Raw genomic sequence first — 16,653 nt, 5'->3', positions numbered from 1 at the left:
TTTCTGTTGATAGCTTAATCATCAACAGAACACTTTAGTTAAGAAATCGGTGGCAGTATCAGTCTAGCTTCTTTTTTAGCTGTTTTTTGTTCCAGTTTGTTAAAACTGCCTCTTTAGTTTGGTGGGGTTTTTTTGTTTTTTTTTTTTATGTGGACTTACCTCTCCAGGTATCTTAAGTCTTTAAATCTTCTGTTACATTTACAGCCTTACATGAAATTGGGGGTGGGGATGGGGGTGTGTGGAGAAACAAAATAATAATAAAAAAAACCAACAAAAATCTCTGAAAATGTACTTCAGGTGTACTAAACATTTCTATGAAGTGTGAATTCCGTTAGTGCCCTGATAGTACCTTTGTTCAGTATTCCACTTTACAGAATGTGCAGATTTGAAGTTCTGACTCAGTGGTAAAAGTTAGCAAAAGATGTGAGAAATGAGTCTCAACTTTTGACACTGATTTCTAAATAGTCATGCTTCTGGTATTTAAGTAGCCAAAGTGCAGAAGTTGGTCTCCAGTTTTTTTGCTTATTTTTTTAAAAAAAACAAAACCAGCAAACCCACAAACTTAGTATAGTGTTAGATATACTTTTGACCTACAGAGTGTTAAGGATAACAGTAATGACTTGAATTACCAGAACAAGGACATTCTAATACAACAACACTACTTAAATTTCCTTTCTCAAACTGCTAGATACAGTAAATGTTATATGGAGTTAAAAATGTAGTTCTTAGTTTGCTGTTTGGAATGACATACTGTCTTTCAAAAAAAAAAAAAAAAAAAAAAAAGGAAAGCTTTGCTTTGGTAGAGGTGTTTTTGTATTAAATAACATATGTAACATATCCCTCTTCCTGTCTTTACTGTTAGGGAGTAGTGCTGCCTACATTCAAATTAGACAGTGGAAGGCAGAAAAACGTAGTAAGACAGTGGAAGGCAGAAAAACGTAGTACTGTAATCGTAACTTAACTGTAGTTAAGAAACTGTTTTGGATCGTATGACTCTGCCAGCATCTGTGTGGAAAGGGGAAATAGGAATAATACTTCCCGTCCAATAGTAGTTACTAAAGGGTCATTCCTGCTTTATGTTTTAGGAAGTTTAGGCAAACTATTCTGTTGTTGCAATATCTGCTTTTACATGTACAGCACATCTTTTAATAGTGGTTTGAAATGTAAACTGATCATTCCTTGACCTTTTAGTAAAGCTCACACAGACTTTGTGTATATTAAATCAGAATAAGCAAGAAAAGGAACAAACCAAACTTGGCAGCAGTGTCAAAGTCCATCCTAATGAAGTGAAATGTAACATTGGTCTGAAACTAACAAATATGACCAAGATATACTTTAGCTATCATGACCTAGATGACACATATCTAAGGTTAAGTTGAAAGTGGATTTGGTGTGGTTTGTGAGTCATAAGGCAAGATAGTTCTTGTGTGATGAAGCAGATTTGAGTTTTCTGCTTCAGTTGTATGTCCGAGGAAATCTAGTAGAGATTGCATTGATAATGATATTTGATCCTGCAGACCTGTCTGTAGGTTAGATCTGCTGTGTGGTGTGCTTATGAACTTCGAAGTTACTCCTGCAGTTCAAAGAAAATCAGACATCTAGTTCACTAGACAACTGCCCCCCCCCCCAAAAAAAAAAACCAAAAAACCAACACAACCCCAAAAAAACCCAAACAACAAACCCCAAACAAACACCCAAACAAACCAAAACCAACTAAAAATACTCAGAACTCAGTCGGTATACTGTTAGTCGAGACTCTGTGTACTCACTCACATCCTCATACTTCCCAGGAAAGATCAGTAGCATTACTCTTAACAGTGGGCTGCTACATGGGCTTAAAGCTTTCCTGCATTATTTCTGCTGTGCCGGGGCTTCTGAAAAAGAGCTGTTCCTTGGCTTTGATTTGCCTCCAGAGGCAGCATTAAGTCTTAAGCCCTGTGTCAGTTCTTGTTTCTTAAAACTGGCCTTTCACAAGGGACTGCAGGTCCCATCTGTATGTTCAGTGTGTGTGTGTGTGGACTTAAAGCATTTCTGTGTGAGTTCCCAGCTGGCAGTTGTTACGGGGGGTGGTGCAGTCAAACCAAATTGCCTCAGTTTTGCTGTTGCTTTTGAGACCCTGCCTCTTCCTAGCTTTGTGGTAGAACTATCTGCAGTTGTTCCCAGTTGATTGTGCCAACGTTTCCCCTTCTTTAGCAAGAGAGTGTTGGAGGAGTGCATGAGAAGTAAATTTTGTTAAGGCAGGTACTGTAGTACAGGTTTTCAGAATATCCATTTAAAAAGTCCTACCCTTCATCTCATCAAGCTTAAATCCTCCTTGGCCCCTAAACCAGCTTTTTGCTGTTATAGTTTGTGTTGCCAAGTACTGTTCCTCCTTTGCGTTTGGTCTTAGAGAATCAATCCAGGTAACAAGTTATGGATAATAGTAACTGCAAGAAAAGGCAGTAACAGTTGCATTGCAACCAAGTTGTTGCAGTTAAAAGATTTTCTTTTGTTTAGGAAGTGATGCCGAGGCACCACCTGTACATGTGAATAAAGAAAAAAATCTTAATTTATATTAATTTCTTGAAAGCTTTGGTGAAATTGGTGTTACTGGGAACAGTACAGATCTTTGAAAGAGTTCAGAGTTCTGAGCAGGTAACACCAACTGTGTAGCTGGAGGAAAAAGGTCACATTTCTTCTCTTGAGTAGAAGCACTACCTTTATTTTGCTAAACTACTGGCTTTCTTGAAGTTTTCAAAGTTTCTTAAGCAAAACAGCAGGAATCTTGACAAGCAAGATGGAAGAGCATGTCTGGTGTCTGGAGCCACATTTCTTATTTTGAAGTCAGCTGAGCTGGGTCAGACATTGTCACGTAGTTGGTGTTCTGAGGATGCTGAAGCCCTGCTGCTATAGTGTCTTAGGAACGAGCTCGTTAAAAGTTTACTGTGTAGAGGACCTAAAACATCTTGTTTCAGTTTAGCTCCTTAACACGAATTCAGTTACGTCCTGTTGCCCCTAATCTGTTTCTTCTGCTGATGTGTGCTGTGTTGCGCTGTCGCATATGCTGAAGTTACATTTTCTCATGACCGGAGTAACTTGCATCGTTCTGGTGTATCAAACTGCCACCGTGCGGTATTTGCTCCCCTCCCGGCCGCTCTCACTGAGCCCCCCTGAACCCACGGCAGAGGCCCCGGCCCGGGCCCCGCGTAGGGCGGCGTTCAAACGTGCTCCTCTCCCGACACCCCACGCGAGCGCGGTCGCCCTCGCCCCCTTACTGGCTCTGCGCTAAGCGCTGCCTCCTTCCTATTGGCCGGGTCGGCTTTCTGGCCCGCCTCTGCCTCTGATTGGTGCTGCCAGCCGGGGTGCTGCGGATGGGCGGGGGGCGGCTGCTGCGTCCGTTGGCCGCGGGCTGAGGCGGGCTCGGGGTGGCGTGCGGGCGCTCTCCGCCCGCCAGCGCGGCCCGCGGAGGGGCGAGGGCAGCGGCTCCCACCGGTGAGAAGCCGGCCTGCTGGGGCGGTGACACATCCCTTCCGCCCCGCCGCGGGCGCGGCGGCCATGGCGCTGGTGCTGGACCTCCTGCGGCGGGTGCTGCAGTACTTCGGCTGGCCGTCCGAGCAGGTGAGGGCCGGGGGCCGGCGGGGCGCCGTCTCCCGCCGGGTGGCGCCTGCAGACCCGCCGGCGCGGGGCGGCCTGGCCGCGGCGGGGGGGGGAGGGGCCGGCACCGCGTGCTTGCGGTGGGACAGCGCGTGCGCCTCGCGCGCGGCTGAGCGTGCCGGTGCCACGGGAGCTGGGTCGGGCCGATCGGACACGCGGCCCTCGGGTGGGATTGCGCGGGGCCGGGGGCTCCTTGCCCAGAAAATAGAGGGGGGAGAAAAATCCGTGGCGCCGGCCGTTGGTGCCGTACTGCTTTAAGTGAGAGGCTGCGTAACGATTCCCGAGCGGCGGTTGATCCTGTGCTTTCAGAGACCTGGGAGAAGTGCGGAGTGGGCAGCCGGAGAGGTTAACCCGCGCGGTGCCGGGGGGATGCGTGAGCTGCCGTTCGGGGGCGGCCCGTTAGTGACGGGTGTCAGCGGGGCGCTGCCGCAGCTGGCGGTCCTGAGGAACTCCCTCGTTTATTTACGTGAGACCACTGAAGTATCTCTGGGAGTGCTAGTTTGACTGAGCTATCCGGTTTATCTTCTGGTTTCATTGTCGGGAGCTCTTGGTGTTTTTAACAGGCCGTATTTTTGGAAAGCGGCGTGTTTGGCGGCAGCATCAGCCGTGCAATCAGGACGTGCCTTCCCTCAGCAGCCACATCGAGGAGGCGTTTCCAGCAGTTACACGCAGTCGTAAGGAAGTATCAGGTCAAGGTATGTTAAACTTATTTCACTTCTTTACTTTTTTTTTTTCCCCTCAAGACTTACATAGATGCATACGGTTACTTAAACGTGCACTGTCTCAGGATATCATTAGCTACGTGATGTAGCTGCTACATTCTTTGTTAGCCTTTGTGCCAGTCTAAAATATTCTGGGTACAGGCTGTATCTTGGCACGGTTTTGGGAACAGTTTGTTAAAACCAGTGTAGGCTTCTTTAGGCTTTCAGCTTGAGAAGAGCATTGAAAAGTTAGGTTAACCTAATTGCGTTATATTTAATTACATATAACATTATTTTAATAAATTTGATTATAAGAACTGGGGGCTTTGATTTTGCTTCTCAGATTAAAAGGTGTTCTGATTTTTAGGCCATATCTGTTTGCCAAAAGAAGAAATACGGATCTACTCGAAGTGTTGTTCGTAGACTTGGGACAATTCTTTCCTTAGAGCCCTACCCAAGACCTTGTTTTCAAGTAAGTGATTTATTGTTGTACATATGTTTCAACTATTTAAATTTTTTAGGTTCTTGATTTACCAGTAGCTTTGCTGTTCTTTTTAGCTTGTGTAACTTGTGCATTGCATCCCTTACACTTACTTTTGTCAACTTGCTTACAGCACTATATAAAAATTCCTTTTGCTGAGGCAGAGCTTTCAGTATGTGCTGAATTTGGTTTCTTTTTATACTTTGTTGTTTGTTTTTAGCTTGTTCAAGAGCCAAGTCCATTGGGTTATGATGAACAAAGCACAGCTCCAGGTCTTGTAGCTCCATCGCTTGCTGATGTCCTGTGGGTGGCAAATGGTGAGGGACAAGCGTTTACTAGACTTAGGTAAGTGAAAGTATAAAAAGGGCTAATAGAAGTAACTTACGTGTTCTGTTCTTTTTGGTGTGTGGTGTGTGGTTTGTGTTTGTTTTTTTCTTTTTTCTTAGCCCTTTCAGCGTTCCAGCTAAACCAAGCCTGGAGGCATTTTGGTTTTTCTGGGGGGCAGTTCCTCTTCACCTGGAAATTCTTGTTATGTAATGTATTCTTAACTGAAAGATTTCTGAAATTGAGTCCCCTCTTTTCCTAATGGCATGTCAGATGCATTACTGGTATTTTGATTTGGTTTCACTCACAAAGTCTTTTGTGAGAGCAGGAGTTTAAGGGAAGCTTGGGTATTGCAACATACCATAAGATTATGCTTATCTTTATCCTTTTAGTTTGCAACTATTTTGATAAACTTTATAAAGGGGAAAACAAGAAAAAACATCTGTCTCCTTTTGACTTTTGATTGCTACAGTGCTGTGCGTGTAAATGTTGATGGTTGCTTTGAAGGAAAGAAAGACGTAATTTCTTTAAGCTTTTGTTGAATATAGTTTATATGATTTTTTTTCTAACTTTTCAAGTTATAAAATATTACAAGTACTGTGAAATAACAAATGATCCCGAAACTTGCAGACACAAATAGTATACAAGTCTTGTCTTCCCCACCCCCCCACCCCGAGAAGTAGAAAGCTGTCTTACTGTTCCTCTAAAGTATCAGTTGAAACTCAGAGGATAAGTCAGAGAGCCAGAACCAAGATTAAAATTTGGACACTTGTATTGTCTTATACTACATCTGTATTGGACAATGTAATTTTGCTTCATATTGTACTGTATTTATCTGCGATCTTTGTGCTGCGTGCTGGTAATGAAACTACAAGATATGGATGAGTTCAAGTTATGCACTTTTTATTAGAGAAGTTGTAGTTGTGTTTTGTCTAATGCTTCATGAGTTGTTACTGTTGAATTGCTGAGCTTTTTTTGCAACAGCTGTAAAATACTGGAAGAATAAAAATATTGTTAAAAGGAACTGCGGCCTGGTTTTGTCTTGCTTGTGCTATTCTTTAGCCAGTCTGATTCACAGATCCATGAAAGTTCATTCTTTCATTGTTTCTATTCTTTCTTTCTCCTCCTCCTCCTCCTCTCCTGGCTCTGCGGAATGTTTTTCAAGAACAAGTATTGCAACTGATACCTTCTCCTTCTGAGCCAGTGTGAATAGCAAGGGGTTTTGGCAAATTGGAAAGCAATGCTGCAGGTCTGATTTGAAGTAAAAGGATGATTAATATAAGGGAAAAGTTTCAATCAAAACTTACTGCATCTTGATTAAATGAAGTAAATTTTATTCTTTGTTTCATGATGAATGTATGACAGTTTGAGTTTACACTCATTCTGTATTATAAGGTTATTTCTGCTGGCATAGACATGAAACAATTTCTAAAATTAAAACCTGAGACTTGTAGCTCAATTTCTAATGCAGTCTGTGTTCATATGTAACTTACAGAAGATTAGGTTCTTACTCTGTAAGTGTGTATTAAAATTCATTATTATTCCTCAGGATATTTTCTGGGAGGTTGCATCCTCTTTGCTGCTTGCAATGTTCATCTTGCAGAGCTCGATAAGTGACCAAAATTTGTGAAGCCTAATTGAGAGATCATTATTCTTTGACTCTCTTGCCTTTCATATCCACTGTTTCAAGTAGAGAGGAGAGACATCTTTATGGTGTCAGTCTAATAGTTATTGAATAATAACAATCTGATGTTATTATCCTACCTATAATTATCTCTGAGTAAATTATCTGACTTTTTTTTTATGATGACTATTTAAGGATCTGCATCATACTGGAGCAAAGGGAGACTTAAAATATTTTTAAGGTTATGAGTAGTTAAAGTGTAAAGTTTTCTTAAATGGTTTGCAAATTTATGTCTTGCTGGATGATGATAACTTGCTTGAACAGTAAGTTTTGAGAATTCCATTGTTGGCTGAGCCTTTTGAAACTGTGTCTTTTGTTGCTTTCTAGAACTGAATTATGGAGAAAAGAAGAAAGTACAGCTCAGCGTGACGTATGTCCATCTACGGACTCAGTACAGAGTGCTCCAAAAAACAGTACACAAAAAGACAGTCTTGTTGATCAAGCAGCACTCCAGAAAATTTCTGCACTTGAACGTGAGCTAACCTTTCTTCGTGCTCAGATTGCTGCGATTGTTTCAGCACAGACATTGGGAGGCATTCCATCAAGTAAGCCCTTCTGGTTTGAAGCAAACCAGTTTTTTTCCTTTAGAGTTCCTGTTCACAGTTTGCCATGTCTGATAGAGAACATCTTTTAACTTCTCTGACTGAAGTTATGTCAACTAAATTTACAGAATATAGTGTTTTGTTTCTCGTTTCAGTATTTGGTGCTACTCTTTCCCCATTCCCCCCATCTGTTTTGTGGCCTGTTTGTCAATTTCAAATGCAGTTGATCCTAAGCGATCTTTATGCTCATTTCCCTGTTTGTGAAGGAGCGTAGTAACGGCGCTATCCATAGGCTACCGATTACTGTTTAAAAAAATTGCAGACTATTAGTTATCTCTTTAGGGTTTTGTACTGTTTCTGACAAGTTATCAAAATCGTGGATAGAAAAAGTATTCTAAGTCAGGTTTGAGCTTTGACAAAAAAGTGCTGCAAATAGATATGTCACTAGAGTATCAAAGATAGCTGGTCTCCAATGTGAGCAACTTCTTAACCCCCACCCCCCCACCAAAGTTTTGAGGTTTTTGATTGCCTTGCAGACTGACCCAGCTGTGGTTGTGGTTGTAGAAATACTTGGACTGGTGCGAGGCAGTTACTTTTGTGTGGCATTGTGAGGCACCTTTGTGATTCAGTTAGCGGTTCTATTGGCTCTTATTTTGTCTCTTCTCCATTGCACTCAGTATTGTAGTCTATTTTATGTGTTTTGTGGTTATCTTTGCTTTTGCTTCATGTGGATTATTCTAGCGTTCAGACCGTTGAGAATGAACTGTAAGTAGTAGCAGGCTGCTTTGCTGTTGGAGTGCTGCTCCACAGATTTATCTAGTGCTTAAATTGAAGACACAAATGGGTAAAATCAGAGCAGCACAAGACACCTCAGATTCATTATTTTGTGTGGTTAAGTTTTTCTTTGTTTTGAATATAATTCTTCTGTGATATAATGTATGAGATGTGTAAGAAAGTGCTTTAAGAGATGTCTTGTCTTGACGAAATTTGAGTAATACTACATGTTGCTTAATATTGTTAATTGTGAAGGTATACTGACTAAAAATAAAATTATTATTTTTCTTTTATAACTGCATCCAGAAGCCTTTAAAACATTCAGCACTCCAGATGGATTTTACCCAGTGCCAGCCATGACTTCTACACCATTGTCCATCTCTCACAATCACTTTGTAATTCCCTCACCCCCTCCACTTCCTTCTGGTGTACCATCTGGTGTCGATGCTAGTAATTCGGCAGTTGAACTTATAAAGCAACGTCGTGCTGCAAGGAACGGTGGTTCAACTACAGCTGATAGTGCTGATCACCAGAGGGCAAAGAACGTTCCTAGTATGATGGATGTTTTGAAAGACCTAAACAAAGTTCAGTTGCGAGCTACTGAGAGGTAGGTTGAATTGAATGTGTATCTGAGTAAGCCGTGATTCTGTGAGCACTGCGGCTCTGAAGTAGCACTGGAGAGCACCAATGTGAAACAACATTTAGTGACCAGCTACTGCTGACAAGCTTAAGTTGGCAATTTCTAAGCTCACAGCTTGGTGTGTGAGATATTTCTGACATGGCTTTTAGATACATTTAAAATGTGCAAAATAACACAGCATGTGATACTCATAAACTAGTCTGTTGCTTTGGTATACAAATCTCAGGTTGGTGTGGGGAGGTGAGTATGTTGCTGTCGGCAGATTGGTTACAAAATTGGGTACACATCACAGGAATTTGATCTGAACAAATAAACTTTTTGGATTTACTGTGAAAGGACAAATCCTTGGGGAAACATTGGAAAACTACTGTTAGTATACCCAAAATATCCTGGTCCTAGCTTTGAGGTATTAAAGAAAATACATGCTGTGTCTTATTGAAAACGTTTTGTAAATTTGTATTTCAATAGTGCAGTTAGATTGTAAATATTTTTACTGCTCTATTGTTTTGATGGTAAGCACAGCTGAAATGTTACAAAAATGCATTACTGAAGACTGCAGTACCTCTTTGGTACACTTTGGACAGTGTTGCTCTGCTGTGCCAGGTGTAATAGAGGTTGTCAGATATCTTTCTGAACTTCTTGAGTTGCAAAATTATATAAGAACATTTGAGTCTATAATGAATATTTGGAGCTCTTAATGTGGGAAGAATGTCACTTACCAAACCTTAAATCATTCTTTTTTCAGCATTTTCTTAACTGTGAGCTTTATCCCTGAAAATACCTAGTGCAAGTCTTGGGCAAATTATCTATGTGCAACTCTAAAGCATATCTTTACATTTTTAATGACATTTTTGCAGTAAATAAAGCAAATATAAAGTGCACCTAGGTAAATTGTGTATTTCCTTATATGTGTTTTCTTTTATATAATTCCATGTGTAGTGAGTTAAGAAAGTGCAATGTTCAGGTTGACAGTTTTAACAACCATTATGTTAAGCAGGGGCGTGATTAGTAGGACATGGTAAGTGTATGTCCAAAAATGCTTTCTGGATTTAGGCATCTACCTGTATTCTGAAGGTAGGATTTAACTGAATAATGGATTTATGTTGTTGGAGGGAGTAATGATGATTAAAATTGCTATAATTTTTCAGGCAGCAGTCTGACAGTAGTTTAATGTGTGCACTGTGAAGGGGAGACCTCTGCTCTCAGAAGCTGAGAGCCTGAGTATCTCAGTTTCTACCACCCAAGCACCAGCTTACACATTAGGCAAGTGCTCTAACAGCTTGATTTTATAGGAAGGGTGAACTCAATCCTTTCAGGTTTCGTGTTAAATGATATCTGCTGTAACTGCCAGACTTTGAACTTGGTGCTGTCAGTGTGCATTAATAGGTACAATTCACTGGCCTGGAGATAGCACTTCACTATCAGAAGTCTAGGGTTTTTTTTTCTTTTTCTAATATCTAAAGGGTTAGGAAGTTTTTCTTATGATTTATTTTCTGGGGCTAGTTACCAAGTTCCGTATTTATGATGGGTTTTGGGGTGCGGGTGCTGTTTTGATCTGACGTATCTGCTATCTTTTGATTTGTGTTTTAATTTAGAAAAATTGTTATCAAATTAAAAACTACTTCTTAAATTTTGCTTATAAAATTTTCATATTTGGGTGCTCGGCTGCTCACTTGGAGGGGAAAGAACTGTCTTTGAAGCCTTTGTGCCAAATCTGATGATAATTTTTTGTCTTATAATGAAAATTGAGTTGTGTGGTTTATAAATGGGGCTTTGTGGTCACCTGGCTGCATATTTGACTTAAATGAAGTGGTGATTTTCTTCAAATATAATTGCTCTGAAGAATTTTGTAAGTTTGTTCTTGCTCATGAGACCATAGAAAGACATATTGTTCCAAAATTGATGGTTTTAATCAAATTATGTTCATCATGGTTATGGGAGATTCTCACTAACTTAATATAACTTATAAATGAGACCTGCTATGAAAACTGCATATTTTGATGTTTTTTCCTCATTATTTATTTGCAATACTTCCATACTTTGTGTTGATTTATTGCCATTTTTCTTTATGGTACAGCACCAAGTTGTATTTTCAAGCTAAGAATCTGTCTGACAAAGTTGTTGGGTGTACTTCTATTAGTCCTGTCTGGTGAATTGCTGTAAAGTAACAGCAGCACTATTTGTGTAATCAGGGTTTTATAGGATAAGGGGGTATGCAGAAGTCACTCAGTACAGAACTGGGGGCAGGAGACAATAATTTTCTCTTTTTCTAGGTCACCTGGAGGTACTCCACTTTCTAGACCCAAAAAGAGGCAAAGTTCAGACTGGGATCCAGTTGCTGTACTAACTCATGCACTACAGCAGAAATTTGCACATAAAAATTATGAAGACGATTCCCTGGACAAAGAAAATCAATCTTTTGATAGCTCCCCATTTTCTAGTCCAGAGATCCCACTGGTATGTTCTTATATGAGAATGTGGTTTTATAGTCTCAAAGTGACTGCAGTTCTCGTGGATAGCTGCAGAATTTTCACAACTCGACAACATCTCTACCATGTTTTTAAACCATTAGCCTTGCTAGTTGCTTTTTTCAAGTATAATCAAGGCAGAGAATCTCAAAGGTTAATTATTTTGGGTGGATTTAGACTGGTAATTACACTTCTAGACGTGCCAAGAGGAAAAACTTGGAAGACTGTCTTCAAAAATTCAGCTCGTAGTTGATTGAGCTATGGATATTTGCTTGATGGTAATTGGCAGAGGCATCCATGCATGGGAAGTGTGTGTCCAGTTAGCAATAGGAACTACTTATTGACTAATTTTATATATAAAAGATGCTACGAAGGTACAGAGAGGTCTGACTAACACATGCTATGTATTCAGAAATGCAAATGAAAGCATTGGCTATAATGTTTTTCTCTGAGGTAGCATTATTTCCACACAGTTTGCATCTTTATCCAGAATGAGATGCAATTCTGAATGCTGTTGCAAAGCCCATGAAAAATACAGTTTTTGCTATGAACCAGAAAAGTGCGGTAGACAGAGCCATTGGACTAAGGTGATTCCGAGCGCTGGTTTCTGTAGAGCAGCCTGTGCATGCTACTCCAACATACACAGTTCAGCAGCGTTGTTGGTTATTTGTTAGAGTTTTCCATAAACATCAGAACTACTTAGATGAGATGGATAGAAATAGGTGGCAGTAACTTAAACTGTGCTTCTCTGCTTAGCAATTCTATCTTTTTATCTTAAGAGTGAGATAAAGCTTTGGGTTGTGGCATTTGTCAGCCTAATGATAACACAAAACATGGAAATCCAGATGTTTTTTTGAAGTCTGCTGCTTATATGCATGGCTGGCTGCTTGGCTGAAAACTAAGGTGCATGTTTCTATTTCTAGCTGTAATTTTTTTTTTTTTCAGCTGCGTGAGGATTTTGCAGGCAAAATGTAGGATATATTTGGCAGACTAGTGAGCCAACAGTTCTCATGCAGTCTTAGTAAATTTCCCTGTTGACTATTTTTTTTTTTTTCTTCCCCTAAAGGAAAAATTAGAAACTTAAAAATAGCCAGGCTTGCATTTTGGATGCTGCAGACCATTGCATTGCATAGCTGACATACCTGATCGTAGATACAAAGATCAAAGTTAGATCCTAGAACAGCTTGTTTATGGAGTAACTGTTGTTCCAGGATCTAACAGCTGAATTACAAAGTCCTGGAAGCGAGACTGCTTAAGGCTAGCATATGCAGGAGTAGATACAGAAAGGTGGTCTGTTTCTAGTTAAAGCAGAATAATTTCATGAGCTTGTAATCAAGCCTCTAATTGTTTACCCTTGAGTGTTTTGAGCAATAAATGTACTTAAAGCAATTCCACAGGCTTTCTATTTTATTCATCCTATGTTAAAGAAGCATGACAAGTCTTCCAAACTGTTTTTATTGTAAACAATTCAGTTGTCTTGGGTATAATTTTGTTTAACTGCATCCCTGTTCCGCAGGTTGGACGTTGCAGTCTGAAACCAAATGCAAAATCTAGACTTACAAGAACTGATGAAGTTAAACAGGTACCGACGTGGAAAGTGAGAGCTCATATTTAACTGATGGAGGCTTCTGAGGAAACTTCATCGCGTGTGTAAGTGGCAGGTCCACTCGGAAACTGCTGTAAGGTGCTGTAATGTGTTCTAGAACATCTCTCCTATGCTATTGAAGTTTGGGTGTTGTTTGGTTTGCAAAATGGCCTCTTTCTTCTCCTTAGTTTTCCAGCAGACAAACTTGTGAGTGTGATGCTTTTATGAGAAGCACAGAACCAAAAGGAACCTTTAATGATATGGAACAGTGTGTTTGAAACCTGGGAAATGCAAGAAAGAAGTGTATGTGAAAGAAAAATAATTATTGGTGTGGCAGCTGAGGCATGCACTCTGTGTGCTCCAGTGTAAATAATGAGGAAGCATAAACTTTTTGTTAGTGTGTTATATGTAAACTGACTGTATATAATGGTAGCTAATACTGTTTTCATTAGAATGGTATAGTTCCCTCAGTTTTCTCTGCAGTTTGCTGATGCAAGTCTGTGTTCCATTTGCAAACAGTATTGTAATTTATTTCAGGTCAGTAGGTGAACTTTTATGTGTTTGAAACTTTGTTCTGCTGTAAGTAAACTGCAGGCTGTCTGTTAAATGCCTGTTAACGCGGGGGAGTTGTTCTGAGATTAATAAAAGAGCTCGTAGAGAGATCTGCTAGTACATAGTCTAAATTCCACAAGTAAACAAACATCAACTCCCTCCTTGGCTTCTCCATTTGAAGTCTGTTTTGTTCACAAGAGTTTATAAAATAAAATTTCCTTTATATCACCAGATGTGTGTGGTGGTGGCATTTTGTGTTGCAAACTAACTTTTTTTTGTACCCTAAGAACTGACCATATTAGACAGCTTCTTAAATTGTGTTATTTAAATTAATTAAAATAAAGCTTACATTTTGCTTGCCAGAGTACTTGATGGAGGAGTCCCTTAGTGACAAATTTTTTATGATCCACTGCTTACAATAGCTGCCTTCACTTAATCTTTTGACCCTGATGTGTTGTCATGCTTTGACCTCATCTGGCAACTAAGTACCACTCGGCTGCTTGCTTGCTCCCCTACCCCCACAGTGGAATGGGGAGGAGAATTGGAAAAAAGATAAAAATTCATGGTTTGAGGTAAGAACAGTTTAATAATTGAAATAAAATCTAATAATATTAATGGTATTGAAAAGGAGATAGAAATAAAACCCAAAAGAAAAGAAACCAGAACACAACTGATGCACAATAGAATTGCTCACCACCTGCTGACTGATGCCCAGCCAGCCCTGGAGCAGTGATCACCCCTGGCCAGTTCCCCTAGTTTATATACTGAACATGATGTCCTATTGTATGGAATATCCCTTTGGCTAGTTCAGGCCAGCTGTCCTGGCTGTGTCCTGCCTCAATTTCTTGTGCCCCTCCAGCCTTCTCGGAGGCAGGGCCTGAGAAACTGAAAAGTCCTTGACTTGGTATAAACATTACTTGGCAACAACTAAACCCATCAGTGTGTTATCAGCATTATTCTCATACTAAATCCAAAACAGAGGATTGTACCAGCTACTGAGAAGAAAATTAACTCTATCCCAGCTGAAACCAGGACATGTATAAAAAATCCTGTCAATTAGACTGTTGCATGTTTTCCTTATATATATCCTGTCTTCTCTTTCCCTGCTCACTTACAGAGAGTACGCTGTCAGCTAGATTCCCTCTTAATGCCGAGTCTTATTTGCACAGTTGTAAGAAATTACTGTGCAAATCCTGTACTTCTGTTTTAATTTTAAAAGCTATCTTTTGACTAAAAATGGAGCTTAAGTGACTTGCTATTTTGTGCTTCTAAAATTATGTCTTCTAGATGTTTTCTGAATTTGTGATAAAGTTCAATAATCACTATTCTCCCTTTCCTCTCTCAGTCCATAACTTAACAGTTCGACCTTCCCTTTCTTTCCGCTTTCAAAATATGCTTTTGTTGAATTCTCTACCTAAACTTGACAACTGCTATGAACTCCATACAGAATAGTCAGCTTGGCTTTGTACTTGGGAATCTTACCCTCTTCTGTCAAGGCTCCCTATTGTCTTGTCTGCTGCTCTGGTTCCTGATATACTGGAGCAGCAGTGAAGGAAGTCTGTGCTGTGCCAGCAGAAGAGGATATGAAGGCAGATGAATCCTGGTGAGTGTAAAGCCTATGCATCGGCTTCCTTTTGCTCAGTATCTGCAGTATGACGAGGTGGAGCAAGTTATCTCCTGTGTTGTATCAGCATTTGTAAATCCAGGGGATCACGGGGGTTTGTGGCTTTTCTGTTGTGACTGACAAACGGGAAGGTGGAATTCTTGCTGTTGAGAGACTATTAATCTGCAAAGCCCTGAATACAGTAGTCATTTTTCTCTCCTACTTCAATTGCTTTATGTGACCAGCTGTTTCTTGTCTTCAGGAAGAGCTATAGTTTTGGACTCCTTTCATATGTTTTTTTCCTGTTCTCTCCAGAGTTTGGAATTTAACTGCAAGTTTGGCCTACGGAAGCATTTTGCACTGTGAATTTTGAATATGAAAGCATCTTTTCATCTTGGAAGGGGATTCTCTCAGAAATTTCTTAGTACCTCTTAAACCAAGGATCTAGTGTCAGACTTCAGAAGCATCTGCAAATTTTCATGAGCTGTGTGACCCTTCAGGTTGTTGGGCACTCTCTGATTTTTGTGTCAGTCTGATATGAATTATGTGTTAATGTAGTTTCTGTAGCTGATCTGCTTCCTTAGGGAAGAGGGTAAGTCATGGGCCACATTATTTTTTTTCAACTACGTACCACCTACATGTTATGAGAACTTTGTTTTATGTAGTTCCAGATGTAGATTAAGTCAAGCATTGAGCCCTGGCATACCTTGAGAAGCCTGTGGGTGGCATCTGGTAACATCTTGACAGTTTTCAGTATCATGAAATTGCAGAACTTAATAATGTTTAGTAATGAAAAGTTTAGCTCCCATTGCAGAGGTTTTTCTTCCTTTCAGAACTAATGGAAATGTGACTGTGTTGTCTTATTTTGACTGAAACAGCTGTATCAACAACTTAGAAGCAACTTGAGGTTGTCTAAGGTTATCCATGTCCACCTAGAATCCATGCCCAGTTTACCTACAAATAATATTGTTTCCGTAAGGTCCCTGACTGAGTTGCTCAGTGAATGCATCTCTTAGAGATGGGGTAGTGATATGGGGGAGGAGAAAGAGACTTGGGAACATGAGCGCTGCATTGGTCTGCTGGAACAATCTTGTGAGATGTGCTTTTTTATTCTTGTCACTGAAGAAGTCTGGAAAATTTATTCTCCTGATGAATTTTTGGGCAGGATATATTCCTTCAGGAGTCACTGGGGAGGTCTCTGGAATGAAAGTTGGTTTTGTTTTTTCACTGGAAAGACTAGGAAACATGTATAGCATATCCAGTTTTTCAACTGATAAAATTGAAACAAGAATAAATGTTTCAAATGTTTTGAGTAAACAGGGCTAGAAGGAAAAGTACAATGCAGTTGTTTAAAAGCACTCTTAAGGATTGTTCCCTAGGAGATTCTAAGAGATTTGAGTTCTCTATCAGTGAGCTTCCTATTACAAGGAGACTAATAAATATAATTATGTGAACTGTGAGTGTCACTGTTTGCTGACAAGCTCCTGTGATATACCAGACCTGTCCAGATACTCGCTACTTGTAAGGGATGTTTAATATGTAATCTGTCATCTCTCTGTATGTGTAGGTACAGAGTTTTGTGGGAAAGGCACAGCTGAGAATATGCAACAGTATTCACTGCACTCAGTCTCCTCCTCTTTTCAGGAATTTATTACATTGTCCTTTA

General features: G+C 40.2%; 1 protein-coding gene across 1 annotated transcript; it reads left to right on the top strand.

Annotated features, from left to right (window-relative positions):
* Positions 1 to 3,364: 3,364 nt before the first annotated feature.
* Positions 3,365 to 13,615, top strand: MTFR2 (mitochondrial fission regulator 2). Its single transcript, XM_037392316.1, has 9 exons — positions 3,365 to 3,499; positions 3,533 to 3,597; positions 4,197 to 4,328; positions 4,702 to 4,806; positions 5,036 to 5,160; positions 7,151 to 7,368; positions 8,446 to 8,746; positions 11,053 to 11,236; positions 12,764 to 13,615. Exons 2-9 carry the CDS (start codon positions 3,535 to 3,537, stop codon positions 12,860 to 12,862), a joined length of 1,227 nt encoding a protein of 408 aa, XP_037248213.1. The 5' UTR covers positions 3,365 to 3,499; positions 3,533 to 3,534; the 3' UTR covers positions 12,863 to 13,615.
* Positions 13,616 to 16,653: the final 3,038 nt, after the last annotated feature.

Source organism: Falco rusticolus, chromosome 6 (genome assembly GCF_015220075.1).
Source record: "Falco rusticolus isolate bFalRus1 chromosome 6, bFalRus1.pri, whole genome shotgun sequence".
In the NCBI taxonomy this organism is placed as follows: domain Eukaryota; kingdom Metazoa; phylum Chordata; class Aves; order Falconiformes; family Falconidae; genus Falco; species Falco rusticolus.
The sequence above is the reverse complement of the archived record's forward strand: the minus strand, read 5'-3'. Positions and strand labels throughout refer to the sequence as shown.